Raw genomic sequence first — 21,630 nt, 5'->3', positions numbered from 1 at the left:
GTTGTCTCAATGAGTAAAGCCTCTGACTAGAATTGTCAAATGAACAGGAATCCATAACTAATCAAGGAAGCCTTTTGGGTGGCACCAACCCTCCCTGTTACCAGCACACTCTCCCTGGCACATCTGATCTGCTGCTAGATGATTCAACCCCCTGGGCTGCTTTCACCCAGAGCCCCCTTCCTTTGCCATAAGCAGATGGGAGCTGGCTGCCACACTCTTCTGAGCCTTCTCCAAACTTCTAACAAGAGCAAACCAGAAGAAATAATTTCTCCTACCACTAATTCTCCAAAACTAGGTAGGCCCAGCCTGTTCTCCTCGTCACTTATCCAAGATGGCCAGTAACTACCTGGAGCTGGATGTGGCCACAGAAAAGCGAACTGATTTAGATACAGACTCACAATCCTTGCTACTGTAGGATACCTCCCACCCCTACAGTGGGTGGAGAGGGAAGACTGATTTCTTTGGCCCTGGCAGGCCCAAGTCCAGAAGATCCAACCCAGAAAGCAGCTGGAACCCTAGGGTTAGCCAAGACCAGTGGCGGAGGATGGCACTACCCTCAGTTGATTAAGCCAGGGCAACAGGAAAAGACTGAATAATCAGTGGCCTTGGAGTCAGAAGACCCAGCTTCCAGGCTATGTTAGGGCCAGAGTCTCCCATCCTTTCACCAGACCGGGCTATCAGGGAATCCATGAGCATGATATGTAGTACATTTCCTGTTAAGGGCCAAGGGACAAATTCCATTCTTCTACCTCCAAGCAGCTGCCTTGTTTCTTGCAAATCATTTCAAATACTCTCTTTTGGAAGAGTCTGGGCCAGATTTCAAAGGACCCTTACGTGCTGGTTGACCATGTATGGCATTTCTTACATCAGTCCTTCAAGTTGGCTTTACAAGTTTAGATGAAACAGGGATACGTTTGTTCTGTGTTTGATGAGAAACTGGCACCAAGGGTATTTTGATGAATTTCTGCTTCCAAAGCTGATTTTAAAATCAGATATTTGGGGTACTGCCCCAGTATGCAAGGACAGTGTCATCCTGTACATCTGTTCTTTACTCAGACTCTTGTGCCTTCAGTAGGAGTAAGAATAGGAGAATGACAGTTAAACATTGGAAATAACTCCAAACTCATGCTCCAGTAGCATGCCATGGAAACCCCATCTCGCCTCCTAATTTCTCCCATCCCAGTCTGAATGCCAAAGTGAGACATTCCAGTGTGGGGCATCTCCCAGAGCAAAGATAGCACCAAAAGTCAAACACACATAGTCTATTAGCCCAGATTTGTCTGAGATTACACGCTAGAGGTTAAAACTTTAGAAACAGAACATTCACTTTCATGAGTTTGCTTTACTGTATTCTCAACTTGGGCCTCTCCTTAAGCAGGCAAACACACACTGAAGAATGTACCCTGGTACTGTTTAAATAAACAACACATCACCCCATTTGATTCTGTGCCATTTCTTTGTGGTCAGAAGCATCCCTGACCAGGCATGCCCCGTTCTGAGTCTTTGTCAAAATGCTCTTTACGATAAGCTGGAGAGGAGGCAGCCCGCAGTGGCGGTCCACAAGGATCCAGGCCCCTTCTCCAATTCCAGTGAAGACAGCAGGTAGAAAACCAATATGCATCCCATTTTCTGTTTGTAGGTGGGAAGGGGAAGGGCCCTAAGGACAACAGTGTCTGTACAAATTGAGAGTAACAATAAAACCATTAGATGGCATTTAAGATAATTTTTTTCCCTCACACAGTTATACATTCTCTCCTTAGGAACTGAAGTGTTCTGCTGCAGGCTAAGGGCCAGACCCAGGGCCCAAAAGCTTCTCTTGAGCTCTAATAATTTAATCTTTGAGGAGTGCATTGCCTGTTTTTACCTCTTATTAAATGAGAGGGAAGGAAGATGAATAAGCCTGGCCTTAGTTCAGCTCTGTCCAACCAGTTGATTTAAGACACCAGAAAAGGTAGAGAGGGAGCCTGCCATGCTTATTAACAAGACATTAAGGAAGCATTTACTCACAAAGCAAAGTGTGTAAATATTTTTCTTAGGAAGAATAAAAATACTGATAATACATAGAACAATGTGCACATTCAGTCTTGGCACTTTTTCTTCATCCAATTTAACTGATCTCTAAACTGGTTGTGACCTCTGCTTATGTCTCTTTTTCCTATAGAACGATCTTCTTCAGAAAGCTACAGTGGGTAACAATCACGTATAAAGATGCATTTTCTATATCATCTTTGGAGCAAAATCTATTCAACAGCAGCTTTCCCTAGAATCTCCCTGACCCAAAAAAACATACCTGCTTTGTCACTAACTCACAAGAATTTATAAGCAACTATGTTCACTTCTAAAAACCAGGCTGAATACCACTCTTTTGGTTGATGGGGGAAAAGGCTGGCTGAGAAAGATTTAAGTCCCTAAGGAGTTCTTAATTTTTTCAAAGAAAAATGAAGGGCTGGCATAGTTTTAACCCTTGGTGGTTAAAATGATGACTATTCCAATCAAAATATATCACTTCCCAAGATTCCATATTCACATTAGTCACATTATGGGGTTTCCCCTATCTGGGTATGTATTCAGGGGACAGAGGCCTATTTTAATTCTGAAAAATTTTAGAAGAAAAAAGCTATTAAAACAAAAAGCTTCCTATATCATTTGGGTGTCCTCCTCGTTAGCAAATTGTGTGTGTGTGTAACTTAAAAAGACTAGATCCTAGGAAACTACAGTGTCAACAGGGCATAAAGCACTGGACCTCAAGTTCCTTATTAGGAAAAAAAAGGGGAAGCAGGTAGGTGAGTTTGATCTGAGTTATTTCCATGCCCTTTCCAGCTACAGCATTTTATGATTATAATCCAGCCTTCAGTTTTTCTTTCCTTCCTCTCCTGTTGGCTTTCCATCTCAATGATAAGCCAGGCAGGAAAAAGGAAAGGAATCCAAAGTTGCTGCCAGCTCTGGTGAGAGGTCTGGTTGGGAGAGAGGTTAGGAGATCAGTAAGGTGGGATGTGGGCCTCCTCTGACCATGTCAATGATCCACACCCTGCCTCATTTCCTGGAGCTTATGTAAAAGCAGCTCCTGAAGAGAAATTATTGTCCTGTATCACTGGAGGAGAAAATTCATTCTCCTCTGATAAAATTAGGAAATGGAAAGCAGTGTTGCAATCAAATTGAGAAATACTGATGGGGGTGTCTAAAATGTTCAGTGCAGCCTGTCAGGTGCTGGACAGTATCTCAAATGACTCCATCCAAGATCATCACTATGAAGAAGTGGCCTTTCACACGAGCATGAACAAACTCTCCAGCCACATATACCTTCAAATACATTCCATTAGAGGCTGAGCTTCTTAGGAGCAGGGACTGTCCTTTCCATCCTTGTATCTCCATGACCCAGCACAGGGTTGGCACAAGTTCGAACGAAGCTCAGGAATGTCTGAATGGAACAGAAAGAATGAACGGCACAGCCTTCGGTCATCAGCTTCACCAGTCAAGCACAGTGGCAGTTTCCCATCTTAGTTTGTCACTTTGTAATCAGACAGCAATTAATTAAGCAGCTTTAATCCTTAAGGGCATTTTTTTCTTTTAGGAAAAATGAGAAAAAAAAAAAAAACAGAAGGCATTCATCACCAGTTCTTCCTCCAGACAAAAGTCTAAAAATTAAATTAAAAAAATAAATGAAGCCACTTACAAAGGGTTTTCCTGGGAAGCTTCAGCCAAGGCGAATTAACCTTTTAAAAAGAGGCAATTATACGAAAGGGGCCAAGGGCTGGATGCTTAATCGCCTGATTTGACACCAACCCAACAGGCCCAGATGACTTCTTCCAGCAGATACAATCAACGGGTCATGAGCATGTTCCCAAAGTGTCTCTCCCACTCTATGGAAAAGGGCTGAGCTCCCCCTTCCCAGGGCACCGCATTTCTTGGACTTCCCATCAGAATGACCTTGATCCTCCAACCTCTCAGAACTTCCCCTTTAATGAAAAACACAGAATGCATATACACAAAGAACAGAGTTAGTAGGGCATGAGAAATTTGTAGGGTGAATCAGATTCCAATGATTCATGAGAAATGTTTGTTTTGTGAAATGGTATTTCTCTCATTCTAGCCCACAAACCCTCCCATCGCTCTATTTTCCTTTTCTTGTCTTTCTCCGTCTCCAAATAATTCACATTGACAACTCCATTTGTGACAAACTTCACAAGCAAGCAAGCGAGCAACAGGACACAGAATTCTTTCAGAAGCAAAAAGTGTTCAGGTTTTAGTTAAGTAAGGGAAGCATTTTAAAATACAGATAATACCTTAGTGGTTTTTTCCTCCTCCAAAGCCGAGCAGATCAGAGGTGAAGCCTTGTCGCTCCTTAACCTAAACCACTTTGCCTCTGTGTGAAGGGCTACTGCTCAGCTGGAAGTTTGGAAAACAACAATTGTTGATACCATTCCAGGCACAACAGTAGGTGCAAAGGGGAAAGTAAGTTGGATCCAGCGTCTGGAATGTTCACTTAACAGGAAGTAGCTTTTCACTCTGCACCTGAAACTAAAATTTGTTGCTACTGCTATGCAATTTCTTAAAATGAAAGTAGTACTTTGGGGGAAATATTTAAAATATATATCTTTTTCTATTAAAAATATTTATCTTTTTTCCAAAAACAAAAATCAGTTCCAACCAAAATGTTTTTCAAATTACTGGAGATATAGAAAAAGGTGGCAAGTGGAAAAATAAGTGTCTTTGCTACCACCAACGAGACTAGCCTTCCGATATTATGTACTCCGAACCAAGGGGAACTGTGTGAAATGGCAGGAACTGATGATTTCTCTAAGGGCATTAAGTCACCCTCCTCTTACTCCGCAGACCAGCACCAGCACCAGCTCTTCTGTCTTGGGTACCAACCCTCCAGCAGCCTTTGGAGACATATGTTGCTGGCAGGGCCTAGAACTGAAGTGGTGTGAATATAAAGTAATGAGATTGGTGCATGTTTAAACATACATTTGCATGTGTGCACGCACACAGACACACAGAACACATACATTCGAGTGACACTCCCACCAACGTAGTCACTGAGGAGCCTCCACATATCTCCATGATGACCAGAATGCTTAAGACATCTCTGGAACGTCTCTCTGGGAACTGTTTAGGAGCAGAAGAAAATAGCTGCTTTATGGCTGTACCTCATCTATGACTCCAAACCCTCTTGACCTACCTTCTCTTCCAGAGGCTTCAAATAGCCTCTGGAAGTTTAAGTTTCAAACTTAAAATTCTCCCTTCTATAACCACAAAAGATTAAAGATTTGTCCAGAGAAGAAGGGGCAAATCTCCCGGGAGGAATCAAAAGAAGGTGATGTAGTAAATCCCTAGTAATCAGTGAGTCACCATTCCAAATCTTAGCTTCTGCCTCAGTAAGAGGAGGAGGTTGGAATAGATGACCTTTAAGGTCCCTTCCAATTCTAACATTTTAGGAGTCTATATTTCTAGACGTTTCTAGACTTTGAGGAGAGTTCCAGAAATGTTTCTGCCAATGGCAACATCATTAGAAAACTATGTGGTATCTTGCTGGGGCCACTCAAGGGAGACAACATACACTGGGATATAGAAGCTCTAAAGCCTTTGTTAAAATGCCAGTCACATGACTTTATAGTAACAGCTCATACATGCACAGGGAACGCCAGTCCATCTGAGATTCCCTAAAATCATATCTTAATCCCTATTCTCAATGAGCCCAGACGGGCAGAAGCACCAAGCACCACCAGGGATGCAAAAGACACATGGTGTCAGCTGCTAAGGAAAATAAACCCCAAAGGTCCATGGGACTGAATTTACCAGCTGCATCCAGCTAGATACCTTGTTTCCATAGTATGGAGTTTCAGCATTGCTCTTACCTGACTTCTGGGCAATTGTTTTGGATTTTAGATCAACATTGCAGATAACTCTTGGACACGTAGAGAGTAGTAAGGAAGCTCAACTGTACTTTGTCTCACAGGGTGTACTTTGTCTCCTCCGCCCCACCCCCAAGAAAACAAAAGGGTAAACTGTGCTGGGAGAAGGGAAGATAACTGCATAATATTTGTTTGTACTTCCCGTCAATCTCAATGATCTGCCTATGGATTTTGCACAATCAGTATTCACATGCCCAGCCAGCTTCCCTAGGCTCCTTGGGTCACAATCCATTACAGCAACCTGTCAGTGTGGAAAATCTATGGGAATTCTTGTCGGGAGACCCAACAGTCAGTCTGGGATGTTCCACCTAGTAAATGAGAGAATCTGAACACGTGCCCTGCAGCTCCATCATCTAAAATGGGGCTCACACCGCTTACACGTTAGCACTCCTGAGAAGACCAAATCCAACAGTGACTCAATGTGGTCTGTCAACTATATAGCATTAATCAAACGTTACTTTTTAAACAGGGAAGGTAAATTAACTTTTGTAGAAGGGAAAAACTCAACCAATTTCAGTAGGTACATTTACTTGTGGCATGGATAAGGAGAAGGGAACACAATCATTTTGGAATCTGCCAAAACGCAGATCCACTTCTACGACACAGATGGAAGTAATGTTTATCTGCAAGGCTGATTTAAAATAACACCCTGTTGAAAGAAGTCAGGAGGTCTGTCGGTTTAAGAAGGTATCCCCCCTCATTCCTCTACCATTTGTAACTCTGGCCACTGTGCTCCTGAATCTCATTCCAAGTGGGTGCTGCCCGATTTGGCCCAGGAGCCCTCAGGGACAGGTCACTTTGGGGTGAGGAGTGCTTCTGGCCTCGGTCGCAGGGAGGCAGAGACACAGTTCCCTTGGACATGGACTACGAAGGCCCCAGAACCTCCCAGAACTGTATCAGACAGTGTTTTGCCATTGAAAGAAACCCAAAGTGAGAACACTCAGCTCTTCAGGATAAATGATCAAGCCCAAAGACCTCTTAAAAATAGGTAACACTGTTCATTAGGTGCTACTTGGCCCCGGCCACGTTGCTGGACCGTAAGAGATACTGATCCACGGTTCCTTTTCGCCGACTCACAGTCCGCCTCTCGTTGTCAAACATGCGCTGCAGCTGCAGAGCCAGCCGCCGGTCCTCTTCCTCTTGCTGCAGTTTCTGCTCCATCTCCCGCAGCACCGGCTCTGCCGGGGCCAGGACCACCTCACCACCGCTCTGTCGCAGTTTCTTAAGGGAGCCATTTTGTTCCAAGTGCTTGGTCTTACAGTGTCTTTTCCGGCCCCGACGCAAAGAAGGAAGCGGCTCCTCACCTCGGCTGTCTGCCAGCACACCATTAGGCAGATCAAAATGATTTGCTGTCTTCAGCTGCTTCTTTGTTTTGAGGACCCCACCCAGAACACTATTTTTGGGTAGCGCTGAATGAGCTGCTGAGATTTTCATGGTTGCGCTTATACAGGTTTTGTCTAACTTGGCATCTGGGGTCGGCCCCGGCCCTTCACTCTGCTCCGGCTCCAAAGTACCACTGGCTCCCACTCTAAGTTCTGAGGAACAGCAGGTTTCCAACGGGATCTCAGAGCTCCTTTTACTATCGCTGCCCTGTTCCACTTTTGTTTGGCTAACGGATGGGAAAAAATCAAGGTCAGTGAGGGTGGGTCCTACACACTCAGAGAGTACTTGCCCACTGGCCAGTCTTGTATTTAAAGCCTGAGGTGGCTTCTCCTTGTTAGAATGGATAACTTCAGAGACCAGTGAGTCTTCCCCTGTTTCTGGAGCCAGGGAGGTGAGGGTGGCTTTCGAAAGGGTCTTTTTGATCTGCCGCTCCTGAAAGATCTGTTCCCACTTCTTGAGGATCCTTGGACTAGCCTCATAAGAAGTCTGCTTCTGCAGGCTTCTGTTTAGGTTGCGGGGTGTTGATTTGATGATGAGGGGACTTAGCACTCGGCCATCAGGGAGTCTCTTGGGAGGAGTACATGGTGAGCAGACAATGGGCTTGAAATGGTTTAGTTCTTCGGAGATGCTGTCATTGCTCTCAGGACTGATGGAGCGCTCGGGCTTATGCAGGGAAGTCAAGGATGAGAGGGAGCTGAAGGGTAGACGCTTCTCAACGGTTAAGTCAGGGGCTGAGAGGCAGCGGTTGTTCTGAGTGGACAAGAGGACACCAATGATGGGGTTGGAGGCTGGGGTTATAGCTGTGACCTAAAAGAAGTTAAAAAGATTATACATACATGCGTATGTATTTTTTTTCTTCATAACTCTTTTATGATGGTAGAAGGGCAGTGGGGGAAGGGTAAGAAAAGGGACGGAGGGTGATGTGAGCCTAAGAAACGGGGAAAATCCCTAACCTAGAATATGCACCATTTGCAGAAATTCCTACACACTTGAAACAATTAATAAAATTGAAAACCTACAGGGGAAAAAAAACCTCATCCAGAACTTTTAAAAAAGTTCTTCTACTGGCCCTCATTCCACCCTTCTGGCTACTAATTCAATGCAAACTCTCTTCCTTTCCATCTATTCGCAAACTTCTCCAACATAATTAGTATACCCAGGACCCATTCTGCCTCTGCTTGTCTGGAATAGTTTCTGGGGTACCTGGCTGGCTCAAGAGCACATGACTCTTGATCTCAGGGTCATGAATTCAAGCCCCACATTGGATGTGGAGCCTACTCAAAACAAATAGCGTGCGCAATAGTTTCTGTCGTGGCCATGTGCAGGGAGCTACAGGATGGGAGTAGAGAGCTCCAGAAGCCTGTGTCTGAGATGTACCTTGGTTTTGCTTGTTGGGGCTGCTCTGAGTCTGCTCTTCGCTCTGTCCTGAGCTGTGTCACTGCAGCTCTGACTCCTTTCCACCTTGGAATTTAGGTTCCTAAATAAATAAATAAAAGACAAATAGTCAAAAGTAGCCCATATGCTAACTAAGGAAAAAAGAATAACAATCTCTTCTGTGCCCTCAAAGCCATCTACCAAGAAAGACAATTCCCTTGGCAAGCTACAGATAGGAAATGAATTGATTTATTAACAGAACACATTCTAAGAACAAATCCTGTCAAAAAAGAAAGAGCTCTCCAGAGAGGACATTCAGTGTAAGCCTTTGTTTCCAAACTAGATCCTGCTTAAATATGAAAGACCAATCAATGGCTGTTCTGCTCGAGCTTAGAGAGATGTAGGGATACTTCGCCTTCTTTAATAGGGTGGATAGAGTATTAAAATCACCTTTATGAACAATAAATTTTTTCCTTTTATTAGGCCCAACCCTCTCCTTAAGCAATCTAAGTCAGCCAAGAAACAAATATTTAAGTACTTACAAAATACATAGCACTGCACTAAATTTTTATGCGGGGAGTCAAAATTAAATGTAGTCTCTTCCTTAATTTATTCCATTTGAGCTTCCAAAGGCCTAAATCAGTTATTCGAGAGATTTCATGAACACGTGATTTTTTTTTGTCTGACGCATGCAACATTATGACTTTATAACCCAATCCAAAACCCAGAATACCTGTATTATAACATGAATCTTATTGTGTAAGGATTATATGCAGGTGACTGTCACCTATCCCACTGACAAGGGGGAACTATAAGTAGGAGTTTTTGATTATCTTATTACTCACCTATGTTTCCTGATCTCCAATTTGTGCCTAATACATGTCCGGTGAGAATGATGCCTTTACAAATATGTGCAGCTGTTATTTTCCCTGTGCTACAACTCTATTCAACAAACAATTATCATACTTACTATATGCCAGTGACTGAGGAGCACATGTGGGCACTGGGAATACTGAGAAGAATGAGACACAGTCTAGGGTCTTCAAGGACTCAGAGTCCAGTGGGGCAGGCAAATAAATCATACAATACAGTGAAGTGGTACCCAAAAAAGTATGCCTCGAGGAGTTATTTTTTTATTTTTTATTTATTTATTTTTTTTTATTCAACGTTTATTTATTTTTGGGACAGAGAGAGACAGAGCATGAACGGGGGAGGGGCAGAGAGAGAGGGAGACACAGAATCGGAAACAGGCTCCAGGCTCTGAGCCATCAGCCCAGAGCCCGACGCGGGGCTCGAACTCACGGACCGCGAGATCGTGACCTGGCTGAAGTCGGACGCCTAACCGACTGTGCCACCCAGGCGCCCCTCGAGGGAGTTATTAATTACCTGGATGGGGTGAGGACAGGGTGGAAAGCCTCCCTATGGCACATGTAGTCTGAAGGATAAATAAGAATTTGCCAGAAGTCAAGGTGGATACATAGCCATATAGACGATCCCAAACAAATTATTTCCTCGCATGATTCTATTTAGCTTTGGAATGAAATACATCATCACAGCTACTCTTTTGTAGCAAAAGATTTACTTTTTAAGTTTCACTGTGCCAGGATTAACTCAGAAAACTTACAAAGGAAGTAATAAGGTGCATTCCCACAGTGCCTTTCCTCTCCCTATGTCTCTAGCAAAGGCTTTTTTTTTAATATTTATTTTTGAGAGAGAGAGCGAGAGTGAGTGAGCGCAAGCTGGGTAGGGGCAGAGAGAGGGAGAAAGAGAATCCTAAGCAGGCTCCACACTGTCAGTCCACAGTCCAAAGTGAGGCTCGACCCCACAAACCACAAGATCATGACCTGAGCCAAAATTGAGAGTCGGCTGCTCAACAGACTGAACCTCCTAAGCGCCCCTACCCACAGTGGCCTCTATTCCAGCATTTCTGTGCTATTCCTCCCATTCAAACCCCTCTAATCCTATGTCTCATGGCCACATCACCTTGCTATATGGTTCCAGTCTGCAGAACTAATCTATGCTACCGTATTAATAGGAGAAAGTGGTGGCCAACCTGCATCTCATGCCTGCACTTTACCAAGAAAATTCAACACTGAACCTAAGCAAATAATGTGAGAGTTGTACCTTCTAGTGGGAAATGTATTTGGGAACAGGTAGGAAACTTAGACATCACCCTATAAAGGCAGCTGCTTAGAAATCAGCGTGTTTTGGGGCGCCTGGGTGGCGCAGTCGGTTAGGCGTCCGACTTCGGCCAGGTCACGATCTCGCGGTCCGTGAGTTCGAGCCCCGCGTCGGGCTCTGGGCTGATGGCTCAGAGCCTGGAGCCTGTGTCCGATTCTGTGTCTCCCTCTCTCTCTGCCCCTCCCCCATTCATGCTCTGTCTCTCTCTGTCCCAAAAATAAATAAACGTTGAAAAAAAAAATTAAAAAAAAAAAAAAAGAAATCAATGTGTTTTGTATTTTGCCTGGCATCGTATTGAAATTCACTTGCATTCCCAGAACTCACACAAACTGTCAGTGGTGTAAGCCACCCATAAGTAAAATGGATGACAGATTAAAATGCTGGGGTGAACAACATATACTTTGGGTCAGGAGGAATGAACATAGGGCTGAAAGAGAAGGCATTATTATTTCAAATACATGACTTGTTTGGCATCATTCCACTGGAGAAACAGTAGACACTTAGAGAAAAAGATGTTCTGCTCAACATAAGAAAGAACTTTGTAACCTTCAATACAGCAGTTCATTAATAGCTGCCTTGGTATTCAAACTGAGGCTGTACCTATATTTAGGTGTCCAAATACTCCATAATTAAGAATTAGTTTAATATAATTTTTAAAAACATGCTATGAATCCATACTGTCAGCAGTAGCAGAGTCAAATTTAAAGACACTGGCTACATGCCCAAATTATCAGATCTACAAATGACAGGTACCTATTGCTGGGGGGAACCTCTTCATATGCCCCCTAAATTCCATTTTGGTGAAAGAAAAGGCCCAGGGAGGAAACCCATACCTGCGGCACTCAAGCACAACAAGGACACCCAAAGTAGTTTTTGACTATATAAAACCTTTTTGGTAAACCTCAGTATAGCTGAAACTGTCACTGTCTGTCTCTTCCGTTCCCTTAGTCTTCTGACTTTACTGAGTACCAACTCGGTGCAAGGCATGAAAGACAGATTGATGAAAGATAATCTTGGCCCACAGGCGCATCCAGTCACTGAAGTCCACCCTACCATATCACAAAAGTGCTATAAGAGCAGTAATTCTACAGTTAATCTCTGTTTCCTTCTTAGAGTCTATAGCTATAGCCCTTACATTTAGGTATTTGATTCAATTTGATTTATTTGGTGTGAGATTGGGGTCCAATTTCATTTTTTAGTATATGGATATCTAATTGTTGTCCCAACACCATACGTGAAGAAACTATTCTTTTTCCCCATAGAATAGCCTCGGTACCTTTACTGAAAATCAACTGACCATAAATATATGGGTTTATTTCTGGACTCCCAGTTCTGTTCCACCGATTGACATATCTACTTCTATTTCAGTACCACACTCTCCACTTATTTGTATCTTCAATGTCTCTCATCAACGTCTTAATGTTTTCAGTATATAGATCTTTCACCTCTTTGATTAAATTTATTCCTAAGTATTTTATTTATTTATTTTTTGATGCTATGGTGAATGAGGCTATTTTATTGCTTTTTCAGATATTCCACTGTTAGTGTGTAGAAACACAAGTGATTTCTGTATGCTAATTTTGTATCCAGCAACATTACTAAATTCACTGATTAGCTCTATAGTTTGTGTGTGTGTGTGTGTGTGTGTGTGTGTGTGTGTGTGTGTGTGTGGTCTTTAGGATTTTCTACATATAAGTTCATATTGTCTGCAAACAAAGACAATTATACTTCTTGCTTTCCAACTCAGATGCCTTGTTTTCTTCTTTTTCTTGCCTGACTGCTCTGGCTAGGACCCCAAGTACTATGTTGAATAGGAGTGCTGAGAGTGGGCACCCTTGTCTTGTTCCTGACCTTAGAGGAAAATCCTTCAATCTTTTTCACCATTGAGTATGTTGTTAGCTGTGGGCTTGTCTTATATAGCCTCTATTATGTTAAAGTATATTCCTTCTGTACCAAATTTGTTGAGAGTTTTTATCATAAAAGGATGTTGTATTTTGTCAAATGCTTTTTCTGCACCTTTTGAAATAATCATATGATTTTTACCTTTCTTTCAATTAATGTAGTATATCACATTTATTGCTTTGCCTATGTTGAACCATCCTTGTACCCCAGAGATAAATTCCACTTAATCATGGTTATGAGCCTTTCCATGTGCTACTGAATTCAGTTCACAAATGTGTTCGTGAGATTTTTTGCATTGATCTTCACAATCTGGGATATAAACCTGTAATTTTCTTTCCTGGTAGTGTCCTTGTCTGGCTTTGGCATCAGGGTAAAGCTGGCTTCATAAAACGATTTTGGGAGTGTTTCCACCTCTACAATCTTTAGGAAAAGTTTGAGAAGGATTAGCATTAATTCTTCTCTAAACGTTGGGAGAATTCACCAGGCAAACCATCTGGTCCTGAGCTTTTCTTTGTTGGGAGGTATTTTATTACTGATTGAATCTCCTTATTTGTTATTGATCTGTTCAGATTTTCTATTTCTTCATAATTCAGTTTTGGTGGGTTGTATCCTTCTAGGAATTTATCCATTTCTTTTCTAGGTTATCCAACTTGTTGGCATATAATTGTTCATAGTAGTCTCTTGCGATCCTTTGTATTTCTGTGATATCAGTTGTGGTATCTCCTCTTGCAGTTCCAATTTATTTCTTTGAGATTTCTTTTTTTTCTTAGTTAGCCTAGCTAAAGGTTTGTCAATTTTATCTTTAAGAAAAAAAAAACCCCACCAACTTTTTGGTTCATTGATCTTTTCTATTGTTTTTCTGGTCTCCATTTATTTCTGCTCTAATCTTTGTTATTTCCTTCCTTCTGCAAACTTGGGCTTCTTCTAGTTCCTTGAGGTATAAAGTTAGGTTGTTTATTTGAGATCTTTCTTTTTTCATAATGTAGGTGTTTATTGCTGTATACTCCCTTTTAGAATGGATTTGCTGTATCGGACAAGTTTTGGTATGTCATGCTTCCATTTTCACTTGTTTAAAGATATTTTTGATTTCACTTCTTCTTTGATCCACTGGTTGTTCAGGTGCATGTTGTTCAATTTTGTCATATTTGTGAATTTTTCAGTTTTCCTCCTGTTATGATTTCTAATTTTATACCACTGTGGTCAGAAAGACATCTGGAATGATTCCAATCTTCTTAAATTTTCTAAGGCTTGTTTTGTGACCCATATTATCTATCCTGGAGAATGTTCCATATGCACTTGAGAAGAATATGTATTTTGCGGCTGTTGGATGTAATGTTCTGTGTGTGCCTGTTAGTTTTATGTTGGTCTAAAGTATAGTTCAACTCCAACATTTCCTTATTAATTTCTTGTCTGAATGATCTAGGCACGTTGAAAGTAGGTACCAGAGTCCTCCACACTATTATTATATTGTTGTCTATTTCTCCCTTCAGATCTGTATTTCCTTAATATATTTAGGTGCTCCCAAGTTGGGTGCATTTATGACTGTTATATCCTCTTGATGAATTGACCCTTTATCATCATATAATGACCTTCTTTGTCTCTTGTTACCATTTTGGCTTAAAGTCTACTTTGTGTGACATAAGAATAACTACTCTGTCTTTTGGTTTTCATTTGCATGCAGTATCTTTTCCATCCCTTCAATTTGGGCCTATATGTCCTTAAAGCTGAAGTGTGTCTCCTGTATGCAGCATATAGCTGGGTCTTGTATCCATCTAGCCTCTCTATGCCTTTTTTTTTTTTTTTAATTTTTATTTTTTGAGAGAGAGCATGAGTAAAAAAATTTTTATTTTTTGAGGAGAGGGGCAAAGGTAGAGGGAGGGACAGAATCATAAGCAGGCTCCATGCCCAGTGCAGAGCTTGACACACAGGGCTCAATCTCAAACCATGAGATTATGACCTGAGTCAAAATCAAGAGTTGGATGCTTCACTGACTGAGCCATCCAGGTGCCCCTATATGACTTTTGATTGGAGAATTTAACTCATTTACATTTAGAGTAATTACTGATAGATAGGAAGTGATTAGTGCCATCTTAGTTGTTGTTTGTAGCTGTTTCATACTTCCCTTGATCCCTCCTCCCTCTCTTTCAGCATTCCTTTGTGAATTAATGATTTTCCATAGTACTATTGCTTTGCTTCCTTTCCCTTTTTTTTTCGTGACTCTACTGTTGGCTTTTGCTTTGTGCTTTACCATGAGGCTTACATAAAATATTTTATAGATATAACACTCTATTTTACACCAGTAACACTTTAACTTCCATCACATACAAAAGATTTACCCCTTTACTTTTTTGATGTCACGAGACACTTCATATGTATTCATTCACAAATTGTTTTATAGTTATTTTTAATACTCTTGTCCCTTAAACTTTATACTAGAGTTAAGTGGTTAATGTACCACCATGTTACAGTATTAGAGAATTCTAATACTATACATTTACCTTTACCAGTATGTTGTGTATTTTCATATTTTCATGTTACTAGTTAGCATTATTTTGTTTCAGTCTGGATAGTTCCTTTCAGCATTTTTGTAAGGCTGATCTACTGGTGATGAACTCCCTCAGCTTTTATTTGTCTGGGAAAGTCTACCTCTCCATTTCTGAAAGGCAGCTTTATTGGATAGAGTACTCTTGATTGGCAGATTTTTTTCTTTCAACCCATGAATATATCACCCCATTCCCCTGGTCTGTAAGGTTTCTGCTGAGAATTCCGCTGAGGGCATATGGGGGTTCCTTTAATAAGTTACAATCCTCTTTTCTCTCACTGCTTTTAAGATTCTCACTCTGTCTTCGATTTTTTACAGCTTTATTATGTGTCTTGGTGAGATCTCTTTAAGTTGAGTTTGGTGACCTATGAGCTTCCCAAATTTAGATATCCAAACCTTTCCCCAGATTTGAACAGTTCTCAGCTCTTACTTCTTTAAATAACCTTTCTGCTCCCTTCTCCCTCTCCCACCCTTCTCCTTCTGAAATTCCAATAGTTTGAAAATTATTATTATTATTTTTTGACGGTATCCCACAGGTCATACTGGCTTTCTTCACTGTTTCCCATTCTTCTTTCTTCTGCTTAGTCCACCCTGCTATTAATGCTTTCCACTGCATTTTTCTTTTCATTCAACATTTTCTTCAGCTCCAGAATTTTTGTTGTGTTCTTATTATTTCTCTTTATTAAACTTCTTTTTCTTTTTTTACTGTACTGTTGTCCTGATTTAGTTGAATTGTCTTTCTGTGTTTTGTTGTAGCTCATTAAGCTTTCTGAAACAGCTATTTTGAACTCTTTATTGGGTACATCACAGATCTTCATGTCTTTGGGATCCATTACTGGAAAATTATTGTGATCTTTTGATGGTGTCATATTTCCATGATTTTTCATGTTCCTTGAAGTTTTGCATTGCTGCCTTCACATTTAAAGTTGCAGTCACTGGAACCACAAAAGGCCCCGAATAGCCAAGAAGAAGACCAAAGCAGGAGGCATCACAATCCCAGACTTTAGCCTCTACTACAAAGCTGTCATCATCAAGACAGCATGGTATTGGCACAAAAACAGACACATAGACCAATGGAATAGAATAGAAACCCCAGAACTAGACCCACAAACATATGGCCAACTCATCTTTGACAAAGCAGGAAAGAACATCCAATGGAAAAAAGACAGTCTCTTTAACAAATGGTGCTGGGAGAACTGGACAGCAACATGCAGAAGGTTGAAACTAGACCACTTTCTCACACCATTCACAAAAATAAACTCAAAATGGATAAAGGACCTGAATGTGAGACAGGAAACCATCAAAACCTTAGAGGAGAAAGCAGGAAAAGACCTCTCTGACCTCAGCCGTAGCAATCTCTTACTCGACACATCCCCAAAGGCAAGGGAATTAAAAGCAAAAGTGAATTACTGGGACCTTATGAAGATCAAAAGCTTCTGCACAGCAGAGGAAACAACCAACAAAACTAAAAGGCAACCAACGGAATGGGAAAAGATATTTGCAAATGACATATCGGACAAAGGGCTAGTATCCAAAATCTATAAAGAGCTCACCAAACTCCACACCCGAAAAGCAAATAACCCAGTGAAGAAATGGGCAGAAAACATGAATAGACACTTCTCTAAAGAAGACATCCGGATGGCCAACAGGCACATGAAAAGATGCTCAACGTCACTCCTTATCAGGGAAATACAAATCAAAACCACACTCAGATATCACCTCATGCCAGTCAGAGTGGCCAAAATGAACAAATCAGGAGAACTATAGATGCTGGAGAGGATGTGGAGAAACGGGAACCCTCTTGCACTGTTGGTGGGAATGCAAATTGGTGCAGCCGCTCTGGAAAACAGTGTGGAGGTTCCTCAGAAAATTAAAAATAAACCTACCCTATGACCCAGCAATAGCACTGCTAGGAATTTACCCAAGGGATACAGGAGTACTGATGCATAGGGGCACTTGTACCCCAATGTTTATAGCAGCACTCAACAATAGCCAAATTATGGCAAGAGCCTAAATGTCCATCAACTGATGAATGGATAAAGAAATTTGTGGTTTATATACACAATGGAGTACTACAGGGCAATGAGAAAGAACGAAATATGGCCCTTTGTAGCAATGTGGATGGAAATGGAGAGTGTGATACTAAGTGAAATAAGCCATACAGAGAAAGACAGATACCATATGGTTTCACTCTTATGTGGATCCTGAGAAACTTAATAGAAACCCATGGGGGAGGGGAAGGAAAAAAAAAAGGGGGGGTTAGAGTGGGAGAGAACCAAAGCATAAGAGACTTTTAAAAACTGAGAACAAACTGAGGGTTGATGGGGGGTGGGAGGGAGGGGAGGGTGGGTGATGGGTATTGAAGAGGGCACCTTTTGGGATGAGCACTGGGTGTTGTATGGAAACCAATTTGACAATAAATTTCATATATTGAAAAAAATAAATAAACAAAGTTGCAGTCGCTTCCTCCAGTCTTTATTAACTGCCTTTGGGAAAGACATACTTTCCATCTGCCTTGGTAGGGATTCTGAGGCTTCCTCAGATCTTCTATGGACATATTTGCTCCTTGTTTCTTGCTCCCTCTTATGGCAGAATTCTTAAACTTGTATGACTTGTCTTGATCCTGCAGCACACCAGGCCATGCACTGACACAAAAGCACCCTTTTGCTTTTCCAAAGGTGGCACTAAAACTGAAGTTTGTGGTCTCTCCCTTGCCCACAGAGTTTGGCTGGCTTTCTACACATGCTCACTAGTCATGGGTAGAAATGTGCAAAGTGAGCCACAGGGTGGAGGTGTGAATGAAGTGTGTTTAGTGCTGGGAGTGCCTGTGAGTCAGGTGGGAGGATCGATCCACAGATGAAGATCTGGTTATTTATTTGAGATTTTTCTTCATTTTAAATATAGAAATTAGAATTATAAATTTCCCTCTAAGCACTGCTTTTACAACTACATCCCAAGTTTTAGTATGTTGGGTTTCATTCTCATTCCTCTCAAGGTATTTTTTATTTTTTTTTATTTATTTTTTTTTTTTAATTTTTTTTTTTTCAACGTTTTTTTATTTATTTTTGGGACAGAGAGAAACAGAGCATGAACGGGGGAGGGGCAGAGAGAGAGGGAGACACAGCATCGGAAACAGGCTCCAGGCTCCGAGCCATCAGCCCAGAGCCTGACGCGGGGCTCGAACTCACGGACCGTGAGATCGTGACCTGGCTGAAGTCGGACGCTTAACCGACTGCGCCACCCAGGCGCCCCTCAAGGTATTTTTTAATTTCTCTTGTGATTTCTTTTTTATAATTTTTTTAATGTTTACTTATTTTGAGAGAAGCAGAGCATGAGTGAGGGAGGGGCAGAGAGAGAGGGAGACACAGAATGAGAAGCAGGCTTCAGGCTCTAAGCTGTCAGCACAAAGCCCAATGCAAGGCATGAACTCACAAACCACGAGATCATGACCTGAGCCAAAGTCGGGCGCTTAACCAACTGGGCCACCCAGGTCTCCTCTTGTGATTTATGTTTTGACCCATGTGTTTGTTTTTTTTTAATGCATTGTTTAATGTCCACATATCTGTGAATTTTCCAGTTTTTCTTGTTATTGACTTACAACTTCATTCTATTGTGATCAAAAAAGATTTTGTATTATTCCAATCTTTTAAAATTTATTGAGACTTATTTTATGGTGTAACATATGGTCTACCCTGAAGAATTTTCCATATGCACTATAGTAGAATGTGTGTTCTGCTGTTGTGGGGTGGAATGCTTTATATATAGTAAGTCTAATTGGTATCCAATATTGTGCAAGTCTTCTATATCCTTCTTTACCTTTCATCTATAATATTACATCCATTATTGAAATTGGGTGCCAAAGTCTCCAACTATTATCATTAAAGTGTTTACTGTTCCCTTCAATTCTGTCAGTTTTTGCTTCATATATTTTATGCATCCATTATTAGGTGTATATGTATTTACAATGTTGTGTGTGTGTGTGTGTGTGTGTGTGTGTGTGTTTTAAGTAATCTCTACACCCAAAATGGAGCTCAAACTCACAACCCCAAGATCAAGAGTCGCATGCTCTACTAACTGAGCCAGCCAGGTACCCCATACAATGGTTATATCTTCTTAAAAGATTGACCTTTTTATCATTATACAATGTCTGTCTTGTCTCTTGTAATAATTTTTGTCCTTAAGTCTACATTGTCTGATATTAGTTTAGCTACTCCAGTTCTCTTTTGGTCACTGTTTGCATAGAATATCTTTTTCTATCCTTTCACTTTCAACCTATTTTTGCCTTTGGATCTAAAGTGAGTCTCGGCCTATATCTGGAACATATTTTTAAAAAATCCATTCTACCAATATCTGTCTTCTATTTGGAGAGTTTTAATTCATTTATATTTAATGTAATTACTGATGAGGAAGGATTTACTTCTGCCATTTTGCTATTTGTTTTCTATATACCTTATACCTTTTTTTGTTCATCAATTCTCTATTAATGCCTTCTTTTGTGTTAGATATTTCCTAGTATAGCATTTTGAGTCTCTTCTTATTCCTTTATTAAATATGTTTTAATTATTTCTTAGTGGTTGCTCTGGGGATTACAATAAACATTTTATTTTACAACAATCTATTTCAAAATTAATACCAATTCAATTTCAATAGCATAAAAAAGCTTTTTTTGTTCCTATATAACTCTATTATCACCCTTTTACATTGTTATTGCTACATGAAGAGCTACAAAAATTATTGTAAAAACATCTTATAAGTCATAAACATATTACTGTAGTATTTGCTCAAAATAAGAGGCTTCAAAATACCGGCTGAGGGGTGAGTGGATGACTTAGTCAGTTAAGCCTATGACTTGACTTTGGCTCAGGTCACAATCTCACAGTTCATGGGATCAAGCCCCCCTTTTGGGCTCTGTGCTGACAGCATGGAGCCTGCTTGGGATTCTCTCTCTCCCCTGTCCCTCCCCAACGTGCTCTTGCTCTCACTCTCTCTCTCTCAAAATAAATAAATAAACTTAAAAAAATTACAGGCTGAGAATAGTCAAGACCAGTGAACTTGATGATGTTCTTAGGACTGAAAGAACTTAAACAACATCTTCACTAAAAAAATAAGTGAAGTAACTACTCCCATTTCTTTGTGTACATCCATTTCTGTACCCCTAAACACCACCACACAATGGATATATTTAATAAATTTCATATTAATGAATAAAAATATATACAGAAAGGCCTATTATGAAAAAAAGAGAAAACTTAAACATTGATTAGGAATGTAATGTCTGTCAGGCACTATGCTACTTTAAGTATTCTGTATCTCATTTAATCCACACAGAAACTCTATGAGATAAGCATCATCATCCTCACTTACAGTCAAAGAACTGAGGGGGGTGATCTTCCAAGGTCACACAGCCGAAGCCAAGGTTTAAACCTGTATCTCTATGATTCTAAGGCTTGTGTTCTTTCTACCACAAGATATTGATCTTACATTCTACTCTGCTGTGGCATAAAACAGACCCAGCACATCTAGAGAAGCTCTCTCTTCCAAACACATAATGAAGTCATAAACAAGAGAAAGCAGCATTGTCTAAAAGGCAACTGGCTTAAAATTTCCATTGCCAAGAGACCAGATGGTTTCTGGGATGTAGAGTTAGGCTAAAAATACCCACCAACACAATGAGTCTGACTTACAAAGAAAGAAAGGAGGGGCAGCCAGTATAAACATGCAGCTGGAAAACTAGAAGATTTAATGCTTATAAAATACTGCTTAAAGGGTTTTCAAATGGTAATACATGATACAAAAGATTAGATGGCTCATGCCCTGAACTGTTCAATCACCACTCTCACATATCCAAACCATAGTAGCTTATTAATTAAACTCTCAGGTCTGGCAGAGCTGAGTTCCACCTAGAAGCTAAAGGCTGGAGAGGAGCCTTCTTCCAGGCCCTAGCCTGGGTGTATGAGCCCTCCCAAACGTCACCACATACACACATACTTGAATGAAACCAGAAACCTTCTTAGGCCCAGTTGTAGCTGCTGTGCACCCAGAAATGGGTGAGATCTTGTTATAATCTTTCCCTTGTGTATTTATGACCTGGGTTATCTGCCTTGTGTACACTAGTATTATTTCTTTTTTTAAGTGTACAGTTTAATGGTTTTTAATTCGCATAGTTATTTAACCATTACCACAATCAATTTTAGAACATTTCCATCACCTCATAAAGAAACCTCATGCCCTTTAGCTATCACCCCTAAGCTCCTGCTTCTCCCCAAGCCCTAAGCAACCACTGATCTATTTTCTGTCTCTACCTGTTTGGCTATTCTGGACACACATCAGTAT

At 40.9% G+C, this 21,630-nt stretch overlaps 1 protein-coding gene across 4 annotated transcripts in view; it reads right to left on the bottom strand.

The window, feature by feature from the left end:
- Positions 1 to 1,322: 1,322 nt before the first annotated feature.
- The window catches only part of RNF169 (ring finger protein 169), a 110,961-nt gene continuing 90,653 nt past the window's right edge, over positions 1,323 to 21,630 (bottom strand). Inside the window, exons 5-7 of one of the 4 annotated variants that reach the window (XR_015241077.1) lie at positions 8,676 to 8,775; positions 3,674 to 8,105; positions 1,323 to 3,564 (exon numbers count right to left, since the gene is read on the bottom strand). Coding sequence is in view for 1 of the 4 variants with exons in the window: in XM_086678313.1 (XP_086534439.1) it covers positions 6,924 to 8,105; positions 8,676 to 8,775 (1,282 nt within the window). In the remaining 3 variants the exon portion in view is untranslated. Of the gene's footprint in view, positions 8,106 to 8,675; positions 8,776 to 21,630 lie in introns of all 4 variants that reach the window. The other 3 variants (XR_015241079.1, XR_015241078.1, XM_086678313.1) reach the window with 3 other exon arrangements.

The sequence above is a fragment of the Puma concolor genome, chromosome D1 (assembly GCF_028749965.1).
Source record: "Puma concolor isolate L17-30 chromosome D1, mPumCon1.1.hap2, whole genome shotgun sequence".
Taxonomy (NCBI): domain Eukaryota; kingdom Metazoa; phylum Chordata; class Mammalia; order Carnivora; family Felidae; genus Puma; species Puma concolor.
The sequence above is the reverse complement of the archived record's forward strand: the minus strand, read 5'-3'. Positions and strand labels throughout refer to the sequence as shown.